This window comes from Macrosteles quadrilineatus, unplaced genomic scaffold (assembly GCF_028750875.1).
Source record: "Macrosteles quadrilineatus isolate MER2022 unplaced genomic scaffold, UCM_ALF_1.0 Scaffold_9__3_contigs__length_116548681, whole genome shotgun sequence".
Taxonomy (NCBI): Eukaryota; Metazoa; Arthropoda; class Insecta; order Hemiptera; family Cicadellidae; genus Macrosteles; species Macrosteles quadrilineatus.
This window is the reverse complement of record NW_026542602.1, coordinates 85,066,808-85,078,546: the sequence shown is the minus strand read 5'-3', so window position 1 is coordinate 85,078,546 and position 11,739 is coordinate 85,066,808. Positions and strand designations below refer to the sequence as shown.

Genomic DNA, 11,739 nt, shown 5'->3' with positions numbered 1-11,739 from the left:
ACCAATAACTGTACAAAAACAGTTAGATATACTAAATTATTTGGTTTTTTTTAAGCTCTTTAAAATAAACTAGAGAAATTCGGAAATTTTGTGTTTTGATGGACAAAAATGGGAAAACCCCATTTTTACCCCACAAAACCTCCCGTAAATCCCTGTTCCCTTGGTCCGATCATGCTGGTTCGCAAACTCGTTCAAGTTTATCCTGCCATACACATTCAAACCAAATTTCATCAAAATATATATATATATACAATATTTTGAACGGATTGTGTTTTTGGCATCTGGGGACATCAAAATGAAAAAATAAATCAGTCCCCGGTCTAGGTCTTACCATGAGACCTACAGTATTAGCTAATTCCCTTAGGGAAATCCGCTCAAAATTCCAAACTAAGAGACGTAATTTTTAATAAACCACTTATTCATTAACAAAACCGTAACTTAACAGACCATTCAAAACAAAAAGCAAGTCAGCATTTAGTGACTCATTGTGTTACACTCTGTAAGATGACACAAGATTAAACTAGTTGTCAAAGAAAACTTGATTGTCATTGTTTGTGGTAAATAAGAAGCAGCAAACTGTAAGTTACTTTAGTGAGCCTCGGCTACTCTTCTAACCAAGAATTATATTCATAACAGTTGTGTGTTTACAATAACTGTTGTAAGCATTAGCATTTCCAATCGTAATAATCATAAGGTTGGTGGGATGATATTTTCAAACATCTCTGTCCAGAAATGATTTTAAATCTGCTTGAGGAGCTTCATTAATGGTTCACACACACGCAACTATCCTACTGGATTAAAAAATACCTCGCCGCAGCAAACCTGCAGGCTAAGTGAATTTCCATTTGCTTGTTTTGATTTTAACAAATCTATTTAAATAACATTAAATTGAATGAGTAAACTAGGTTTGCAGCTACAGGGAGAGCGGGTAATAAAGTGTGTTTTATTGAAATATAAATAGATTGGTATAAAATTAATAAATTTGCCAATTTTGATCAAAATATAATATACATAAACAAGTAAACTTTAGAATAATTTACTTATTCCCCATAAGAATAACATAGACATATACAATATTTTGAATTTTCTTTATTACCGATAACCGAACAAAAACACTTCAAGATACTAATTAATTAAATTATTTGTTTGTTTGTTTTAAGCTCTTCAAAATGGTTTAAAGAAAAATTAAGAAATTCTATGTTTTGAGGGTTAAAAATGAGAAAAACCTCTTTTTATCCCATACATTCCCCTTAAAACCACGTTCCCACGGTCCGATCATTATTTGAATAAATGTTGGTTTATACGTTGTACCAAATTTCATTATAATCGTATGGTTTTTGCTCGAGTTATCGTGCTAAGGGACATATATATACATGAATTTGAACAGATTGTGATTTTGGCCTCTGGGAACAGTTTATATATAGTAAAATCTCAGTTTCAGGGATATTCAAATTAATTCTTATCATATTGAAAGTTGACTACCTACTATAATAACAACTATAGTTTGCAAGATATTCCAGAACTCAAGACTTGTACATTTAATGTGGGATGTTCATTTTGGTTGGCCTTGGTAATCATGTCGTTCATTATGTGACATTCTCACACTATTTTACCTATTGTCTTAGAATGTTCAGTGGATTTTGATGGTTCAAAACTGGACCCTGCTGTCCTTGGTTATCAGGGTTTTATTTTGATATATGATTCTAACTGTACAACTGACCTTAGTCAGTAAAGCTACACAGATCATCTCACTCCATTCTACACTCACTTTCATATTCAGATTATAATACCCACTTACGTCTGTCTAAAAAAAGTAGTGACTTATAATTTGATGCAAAACAATTTAATGTGTGTTAACGGTTGCTAAATGACCAATAATAGAAATTAAAAGTAACGAAATAAACTAACCTAATCAACCAAACCTGCTGATTATATATAAAAGATATAAAATTAAAATCTAATGAAGGTTTACTAATCGAAAAAGTAGTTCTGTTCATAAAATAAAATTATAAATGCCTCAAATTCAATTTTATAATTTCTTAATTATAAAATTTAACTGTCATAACCTAACCAAACTTGCTGATATTAAAAAAAATCAAATGAAGGTTTACTAATCGAAAAAAATAGTTCTAAAACTATAGTAGCTAAAATTCAATTTTATAATGTTTTAATTATAAAATTAAATTGTCTTAACCTAACCAAACTTGCTGATAACGCAAAAAACTTAGACAAAATGTTAGTGCCACCAATATGATTTGAACCTGGTACCTTCAGTTTCTCAGCCCGGCTTGTTATCCTTATCCATTAGACCACAGAGGCCGATGGCTTCAAACCGTATTGTTGCAGTAATGGTGTTCCCTCAGCCAATAGAATGCTCTCATTTTGTCCGTATTAAAAAACTGCAGCTGAAATGAAAATTGGGCTTCCCCCACTCCGCAGTACCAGGGGACAACATCCTGATGATATAGCGAAGGTTTAGACTCCAGTGTAATTCTTGGGAGTATTAGTTAAGACGGGTCCTGTGGGGATGAAACTCTCTCTTTCAGTCATAAAGTCATTATTGTTTTTGACAAGCTTAAAGGTGAATTAGTTTGTATCTACTTTCCCCTATGATGTAACATTGACTCAGAGTGCTAGATTTGATCTTTTAAGATTAGGGCTGATGTTTTTTTTTTTTTTTTTTTTTTTTTTTTTAACACCTTAATTTCTTATTTGGTTTGTAAAATTTAACATGGATCTCTTGGCTTAAGACAGTCTAGATGCTATATAGTAAATATCCGATGTCATACACTAAATAATAATTTAGATTTGCCGAATGGCAACCAAGCTAGTGTACACCAGTGTTGCTTTCTAGCATTGTAAGTCATCGCTATGACCAACTTGTCCTAAGCAGGTGGATGTTCGCAACTTGCAGACCCAAACCACAATGAGTCTTAAAAATATCAATGCCAACCCTAAAGTTCCATTTAATCATTGACTAAACAAAACTAACTTCAAAAATCTTTTCTAACACAAAATGATTCTCACTTTTACTGTTAGTTTAGCTTATCAATGAAACCAGTTTGTTTTCCCAAACCTTTAGTGTTTCCTTTACTCGTTTCACAAGTATCAATCTTATCATATCTCCAAACGTTTTTCCTCTATCTTAAAGTATTATTTAAAGCATTTTAATCTTGCTTATCACCTCATTTGTATGACTGGCAAAAGCTTTCTTCGACCTTTGTACGCTTATCACGTGAGAGTGCTGTGTGCAAAATTGTTTTTGATTCTTTAGTAACAAGAAGTGAGATTGCACGAGATGTCGAATCCTTGACCTTTGATAGTGATGGTGGAACTTTTATATAAAGATGGTACATTGGTCAATCCATGGTCAGAACCCAGCTCTGCTATCCTCCCTAACAGAACCAAACACAGTAGTTAGAGGTGAGTTATATATTTCACTGATTTACTAATAACATCTGTAAAATGTAATCGTAATAAAAGTAAAATTTAAAAAAAATATTTCAAGGGTACAGATTTTGTGTAATTACTTATTTGAAATTAATAATTCAGTTGCTTTGTTTTATTTATAATAGTACTAATTGCCAAAATTGTTTTCAAATTGAACATGAATAATGTTAAAATTTTACTTTGGCATAATGAAGTATATTTAAATAAACCATTTAAATTAATTGCTTTCAATGATTGATCAGATAGAGTGAAAACATGATGGACAGCTACATTTATATCTGAAAAAAATTTTCTTAATTGATCCTGTGTTTGTTTATAGACTTCTCGTGTAATGTAAAAATTTGAAGCAAAAAAACCTGGTGCAATCTGTTGAGGTTTTCTACCAATTAATGACATTATTCTGTATTAAGTGATCAATCAATCAGCTGTTTGCTATGATGCCGTATTGATTTTTTAGTAATTCTACAAGTCAATTTAATAGTATATTTCATTACTAGGACCGAAAGTGGCATTTTCCGTCGCACGCTCAAGTTTTTGTGTGAGGCGAAGCCGAACACAGGGAACATCAATTTCACGTGCGAGGCGAAGCCGAGTATGTGAGAGCTATTTTCACGTACGAGGCGAAGCCGAGGACGGGAATAATGGAGCAAGTGCCGGATAATAACTTTCGGGACAAGTTATGAACGATACTTTTCATCACGACGCAAAAATACACAAACACAGAATAGCAGACCTCAGTAATATTACAACTATTTTATTTATTTCTCAATTAATTTTATTGAACATAAAAATAAAATAATATTTTCTAAAAGGAAACCTACGTATATTTCTCAATACATTTTGTTTAAATATCAAAATAAAAGAATACAACAACTTGAACAATACATACAGCTGATTCAAATCATTAAATTAAACCATAACAAAACACTAGCGCGCGTAGTGAATAAATGGAGAACTAATTGAGAGCGAGGGAAAGTAAATTTAGAGCGAGAGAAAATCAGCTGATCGATTTTCCCTCGCCCTAAATTAGAGCTTGGGAAACGACTACTTTCATTGATGTCAGCTGTTATCGAAAATAGTCACTTTCGTTACGGAGTGATGAAAACTATATTATTTTTGGTAAAGCTTTACTCCAGAATGCCATTTTTTATGGGTTTTAATAAATGAATGCATAATAGATTTTTACATCTAAATTAATTACGTACATGAGCATTTTAACATATTTTGAGTAAACAATCTTCAAAGAAATGTTGAATATAAAACCATTGACTATTTAGTCAAAGATAAAACTAAATGTTATGAAAAATTTGTTTATTGCTTGCGCCCTCTCACCTGTTGGCTGTCGAGTTGAGTGAGGTTTTACTGTGTGTTCTTTTAGAGGTTTAACCTTAAAGTTCTCCAATTAAAGTACCTTAAAATTGGGTTTAATATTATTTCATTAAATTTGACTAGTCATACTCTCCAAAATCTTTAAGAACTCATCAACTCTTTTTGAGTACAATATCAACATTTAAAAAGTGTAAATAAAACTACAACATTATAAAACAATTGTATAAATGGTAAAAATTCTATTATTATAAATCAATAGGCCATTTGGTTGGTCTGGTGCTCTACTGAAGCAATGTTGTCTTATGTGTAACTATGTGAGTTGGAGCGAGCTGGTCCAGTCTAGTGGTAGAGTGCGTGACTTCGGTCCCAGAGGTCCTGGGTTCTAATCCTGCCAATCACTAATGGATTTTATCTAAGTGATAATGCCGCAACCTATAGGTGTAATAATTTTCAAAGCGTGGTACAAATTAAACACGTGTTCTAGATGGAGAACGCAGAGCTTTACTTGAGCTACAACGCTGTACAGAAGCGAGACGCTGAGATGATTCTTGGAGAGTTCTCGTCGAGATTGTCGTGGTCTGAGAATGAAGATGTACTCGACATTGGGTGTGGCCCTGGCGATGTTTCCACGGAGGTCTTGCTGCCTCATTTGCCCAAAAACGCAACTCTGGTACTTACAGAATTATTGTAACTTTTTTTAGATAATCTATAGGCTACTTAAGCACCATAAGGATACAATTGGAGAACGTTTTTCCAAACCTTTGTTTGTTACTGACAGTTACTTCTGAATTAAGTTGAATTTTTAAGATACCAACGCAATTTCTTCTGTTAACTATTTTGTTACGCCTTTGTCCTTATAAGTTCTCGGCCAATTTCAAGTTTTCCTCATTACAATCTCTGTTATTTTTCTAAAAAAATTCAAAATTATCCACATCTGATTCTATTTAATTTAAGCTAAAGCACAGAACTTTCAGATGCCCAGGTACAAATTCTGTGACATAAGCTGTATGACCTATCAAGTAAAAAAATATACGTATCTCAGATTATCTAACTCTCTATATAAAGCTATTTTCCTAAAGTCATCGAACTCATTACATTTTTTAGCTAAAAAATCTATTATATAAAGGCAACAGTTGGTTATCATTAATGCATCATCCTTCATAATATTGTTAAAACAGAATCCCGTGCTTTATCATGTTTAATGTACTTTATTTGGCAATTGTTATTATTTGTTTATTTGTCTTCATGCATGCTTATTTGTATTTTCAGAAAACTAATTGAATTGCAAAGTGTCCAATGACACAAGAGATAATAGAAAGAAGCCTCTAAGAGGCTATGAGGAACAGATCCAAAGGAGTCAGTTCCCAAATCAACGTCGGAGGTCCCAGGTAAAACAATTGGTACAAACAATATAAACTGAAACATGATTCAAAGTAATTGCTAAAAAATACTCATTTTACAAATATTTGTTTACATCTTAATTCCAAGTACAATATTAAAGAAAACACTCATTGAAAACTTTATGATTTTTTTATTTGGTTTTTATTCAATTGTTTTGAGAATTTTCAAAATTGATCAAAACAATAGCCGTAACTTAAAAAATGAACTTCAAAAGTTCAAAATCTAGCAGCTATGGACTCGTATTTATCTTTAATTAAATTTTTTAACTCCCGTTGTGAAAAAAGAACAGTACAATGTTTTTGTACTAAACCAAAGTTTATTAAGTTACTTATTTCACAATCGTTACTTGTTCAGTTATTCATAACAATTTTAATCCAATTAATACAGTATTTAGAATGGTCGTTGCTTGGGGAATATTAAAGATAATCAAACGATTTAACATGAAATTGAAGGGAAAAGAACAAATATTTTTTCCATACTTTGATCAAATTTGGATTGTCATCAATCTCAACAAACTAGCAGAGTCTGTATGCTTTGGGCAATCAGCGGGTTTAATCCGACGCCTTAACTAAAATTTGTAGGCACAATATCTCAATTTCTTACAAATAACATCAGGGAGTGTCCATTTAGGTATGTCTAACAGAAGACTTTGTTGGGCTTCTGATGAAAGATTGTTGAATTTCTTTGACTTTGTCATCATTTGTTTTTGGCCGGCTAGGTAAATGTCCTTTCCACACACTTTCTGTGTGACAGGTGTAGAAACTGATTAAAACATCAATGAATTGCTTGATCATCAAAGGAATTTAAATTTGATTTAATTAACAATAGATTTAAACTCCGTGAGACACAGATCACACTGTGCCTTCTGTTACACCGTAAACATCGTACTGGCGTCAGGCGTGCGAGTCACAACGGCGGCCTGCCACTGCGCAACTGTCTTGAGCATGTCAAGGTCAATTTTTCCTCTCTTGCTACACAAAAAGAAACTTAATAATTCCAACTCCCAATTGACGTTTAAATTGTTTATTTATCTTAAACAGTCCCCAAGCAAAAACCGTTTAAAATCCTCTGGCATTCCTTTTCGATAGCCTGTATTTGGGCCTTATTTGTTAAATCATTGCCACTATATAATTTGTATTTGACAATACACAATTACAGTTTTAAATCATGTCTTGATTCTCACCTAACCTAAAACCTTACCTACCTAAAATCCCACCCTAAAATAACCTGATCCTAAACGGAATTTGTAGAAATTACGACAATTCAACTAAAGAAAAAACATAGTGGCAGTGATTTAACGGAAAATGTCTAATATTAAATTGAAAAATTCTATGCATGCAAGTAAGGGTAGGCCTACTAATATGCAACACTGGATTACAAAATTTTTTGTTTTGAAAATCTAACATTGATTTCCAGCCAAATATACTTACCTATCTAACATTTTTTTCACTGTTTCATAAGGTTGGTGTTGACCTCAGTCCGAACATGGTAGAATACGCAAACGAGAAGTACGCCAACGACAGGATCTCTTTCAAAACTTTAGACATCGCTACAAAAGACATTAAGAAACAACTGCCAGAGAAACACTTTTCTAAAATCTTCTCTTGCCATTGCCTACACTGGGTGCAAGACCAGAGGTAAGTTTGTAAGATATTGTATGTTTTTATCATTGATGTTGGATCCTGTAAAAAATACCTATCCTGTTGTAAGCTCTAGAGACCATGTTTAACTAGAGTGAGCTGATGTCAATGGAATCTTTTTTTCTTATTTTAGGTTGCATTTTTCAGTATGTAGTTAAGCAGTAGATTGATAGAAGTGATAAATGACAGAAGTCTAAAGCATTGTCCCCTATTGTTTACAGACAACTGGGAGAAAACCTGTCCACTCTCCTAAAGCCTGGTGGCGAGTTCCTAGCAGTCATGACTCCCTCAAGTCAGCTGTTTTTGGCTCTCAAACTTCTCAGTCAGTTCCAACAGTTCCAGGAGTACTGCCAGGTACAGTACATTACAACATTGTAATTTCAGACAGAATTTGTTGAAGTTTGAACACTAGCTGTGGGAAATTTTTTATTCAATGAAAAGATAGTTGAATCACTCAAAGAATCCCTATGCTACTGTCAAAATTTGAATTGAGTTTGTGTGGAGTTACTTTTTTAGTTTGGCTCGGTCAATTGGATTGGATTCTGATGTTGGCATGATTCAACTACATTTATTTTTATTATAAAACTAAAAAGTGTGCTGGTCTAGTGGTCTAGACGGAGCTAACCATGCTGCTAATTGGTCTCTGAGGCTCCAAAGTTCAAATTCCGCCAATCATATAGGATTTTGTCTATATGAATGACACACCCTCTAAGCCAAACCCTGGCCTGAAGTAATGTGTTAAACGGTTTCAATTGGTGTACCATTCAATGTTAAATTTGTATTCTATTCATAGTCAAAGATAATGCATGACGCTTTCCTCAAATTTACGAGAATCAATATTACAGTATTAGCGTGGTATCTGACAGTCTCATATTATTTCACACTATTTATGGAACTCATATGGACAGGATAAATAAAGATGTTTAGATTTAATTTGATTTGCAGGGGAAAACATAATAATTTTACAACATAAAAATCTAGTTTACGTCACATATTATAACAGTATCAACAATTGTTAATATTTTAGTTCAATTTTTATCTTATAGTTCATGTGTGGTTTTACTCTTGTACAGGACGTGGACCAGTTTATTCCCCCCCTCCACCACTCTCAGGATCCTGCGGAGGATTTGAGGCGGACTCTGACCAGTCAAGGATTGGAGGTTATCGTCTGTGAACAAAGGCTCAACCCTGTAACCTACCCCAACATGGAAACCATGAAGAGTAAGAAACACTTATTTATTGTAATAAACTAACTCTGTGGCTCGGTCAATAACAAGTCTTGACTTTAGAAATGTGGTAGTGATATTGTGTGTGCATATCTGCTGTAGCAATTTGATTCAGAAAATTAGAAGAATATTCTTTTGGTTTTAAATCGTAGAAGAGTAGTAGGGTTGAACTTTAAAATTACATTTGAAAAGGTCGCCCCATCTAGTTTTGTATAGAAAACCAAAAATATATTTTTTTATCAGGATTAAAACTGTAAAATTTTATTTTTTTGCAAGAAATTGTGTATATTTGGAAAACTGAAATGCACATAATAAAAATCGCATAAAATTGCCCCTTAAGTCTACATATTCAAAAATAAAGTAGGTATCAAGATTTACTTAACTGATTGGAAATTAATGAACAAAAATAGATTTTTTTACAATATCAACTAAACTTGTGGATATATTTAAAATGACAGACTCACATTGTAGAGTCGGTGGTGTTATGTAAGATCCAAATTGTATGATAGAATTTTAAGACTTAATTAACGATACTCAGTTATAAAGAATTTTGAAAATATGCATTTACCCAACATGTATCAATCCACAAGTATACAAGAAAAGTTATTTTCTCCCCACAACCCGCCAAAGGGCTTTGTCTTTCTTTTTTGTACTTATTTACGCCAATGACATTTTTTTATAATTTGTTTCATGAAAAGGTCAAACCTTGTACTATCTTTTGTTGACCTTTATTTAGATAACATCATTAATTGATTGCGCAATAACTAGTATCTGGGTCCAGTAACTCTTGAAATCAAAACCGGAGAATTTCAGATTTAAAGGCAAGCACTAACCTCTTGGCCTCCCAAACTAAAAATAAAAATTTATTATTTTTACCAAAGTTAAACCTGTTTTCAACTTCTTATTTTCTTACAAAGTCATCTTAACAAGGATATAAACAACTTTCAATAACCAAGACTTTTGTTTTGTTTCCAGGGGCGTTTGAAGCATTTAACCCATTTGTGAAGAGAATGCCCGAAGATATCAAGGAGCAATATCTGGCAATCTTCGAGGTCCTTGTGCGTCAACGAGTTCCCATCACGGAAACTGGAGAAGTCAACATAGAGAATCCCATTCTAGTTGTTTACGCTCGTAAACCCACAGCCACCTGGGCGTTCAGTCATCACTCTCGAGCCTGCTCCAGCATCTGTTAACTCGATAGTATTCTGTTGATGGGACAAAGAGGAGAAACTGATTCATCCTTTAACCCATGCTAAATATTATGTTAAATATAGGCTAGTCAATGTTCATATTGTATCTATGCTACTAACAAATTAAACTGTCATATTTTTGTAAATATTTTTTTATTGAGTTGGAAGAAAAAGGAAATTTTATATACCGAAAGAATTAAACATATTTTTATACAGTAATTTGATTTTAAATATTGTTGCCAGATTTCCTTTACTCTATATATAATATTTTGTTGGAAGAGATATAAGTTGAGACACAAATATAATGTAGCCTAATAAAAGTAGGTAGTAAGATCTTGTTTTATATAGGGTGAAGCAGACACATACTTTTACCGGAGTACGCTTTCACCTTGAAATGCAAAATACAATTTTACCCCCCAAATCATATACGAAGAATGTATTTAAAATATTTAGAACATGATCCAAGCACAGGGTGTCCCGGAAATGAAGGTCACGGGTCGAATATGAAAATTTCCTTTAGTCAACCAATATCTCATTGTACATTTTTAGAAAGGTATTGTTTAGAGCAACATTTTGGTGAAAACAGAAGAAAATTAATTTAAAGATGGCGGCCATTTTTGTGAATTTTTCATATTGGCGTAAGCATAGACTAAACCAACACAAATATACTTCTCATGCCATTGTAAACTTTGAAGCCCGTTTTTTGTGTCTAGTTCATGTACGGTGACACTGGGCACTAGTGTCAACGAAATTTTAATTCTATTATTTGAGGGGTAATTTCCTGATTTGTGCTTTACGGTTTGGTTATATAACTAGAAGAAGAGTTATTGTTTATGATTAGATTTTTGGTTAAACGAGGTTTTAAATTCCTGAAATAACAAGAAACGAATTGTAAACTAAACACGGCCTCTGCATTACACCGTACAGAACTAACAATTAAAAAATCGTCTTCAGCTAAACGAAGAACCCTACCTATTATCTAACCGATAATACTTTAACATTGACACACTGCCAGATTTATCTATCTGTATGTGTTTTTAGTTGTTCTCATAAGGATGGTAAATCTACTAAGGGAGTATGTTTTATCCATGACGTAACACCCTGTATTTTCACATGTAACTTTTAAAATGATCATTAATTACAAAATTTTTTTGTAATATTGGTAGACCTCTAAATAAAAAAATACAATTTTTGTAAAAGATTATCATTTTGAAAATTATTACATGTGAAACTTAATTTTAAGGCTGTGTTTATTAGGATTACGAATTTTCAATCAGAACGGAAAAATGTTTAGTGGTTTTGAAAATCAAGGTAAACGTCAATATGCGAAAAATTCACAAAAATGGCCGCCATTTTGAATTCTGTTTTCACCAAAATGTTGCGCTAAACAAGACCTTTCTAAAAATGTACACTGGGATATAGGTTGACTTAAGGAAATTTTGAGATTCGAACCCGTGACCTTCATTTCTGGGACACCCTGTGCTTGGATCATGTTCAAATATT

General features: G+C 32.8%; 1 protein-coding gene across 1 annotated transcript; it reads left to right on the top strand.

Annotated features, from left to right (window-relative positions):
* The first annotated feature begins 3,270 nt into the window (after positions 1-3,270).
* On the top strand, positions 3,271-10,455 carry LOC129002648 (juvenile hormone acid O-methyltransferase-like). The gene is made up of 6 exons (XM_054430620.1): positions 3,271-3,423; positions 5,264-5,449; positions 7,642-7,817; positions 8,042-8,174; positions 8,894-9,041; positions 10,022-10,455. The coding sequence occupies exons 2-6, from the start codon at positions 5,264-5,266 to the stop codon at positions 10,237-10,239; spliced, it is 861 nt and encodes a 286-aa protein (XP_054286595.1). The 5' UTR covers positions 3,271-3,423; the 3' UTR covers positions 10,240-10,455.
* The last annotated feature ends 1,284 nt before the right edge of the window (positions 10,456-11,739 follow it).

What these genes read in the sequence shown, in the direction of transcription:
- LOC129002648 (XM_054430620.1), top strand. Translation starts at nt 5,264, where the DNA reads ATGGAGAACGCAGAGCTTTACTTGAGCTACAACGCTGTACAGAAGCGA. An exon ending in CACTGGGTGCAAGACCAGAG is followed by an intron (nt 7,818 to 8,041) that starts GTAAGTTTGTAA and finishes TATTGTTTACAG; the next exon opens with ACAACTGGGAGAAAACCTGT. An exon ending in CAACATGGAAACCATGAAGA is followed by an intron (nt 9,042 to 10,021) that starts GTAAGAAACACT and finishes TTTTGTTTCCAG; the next exon opens with GGGCGTTTGAAGCATTTAAC.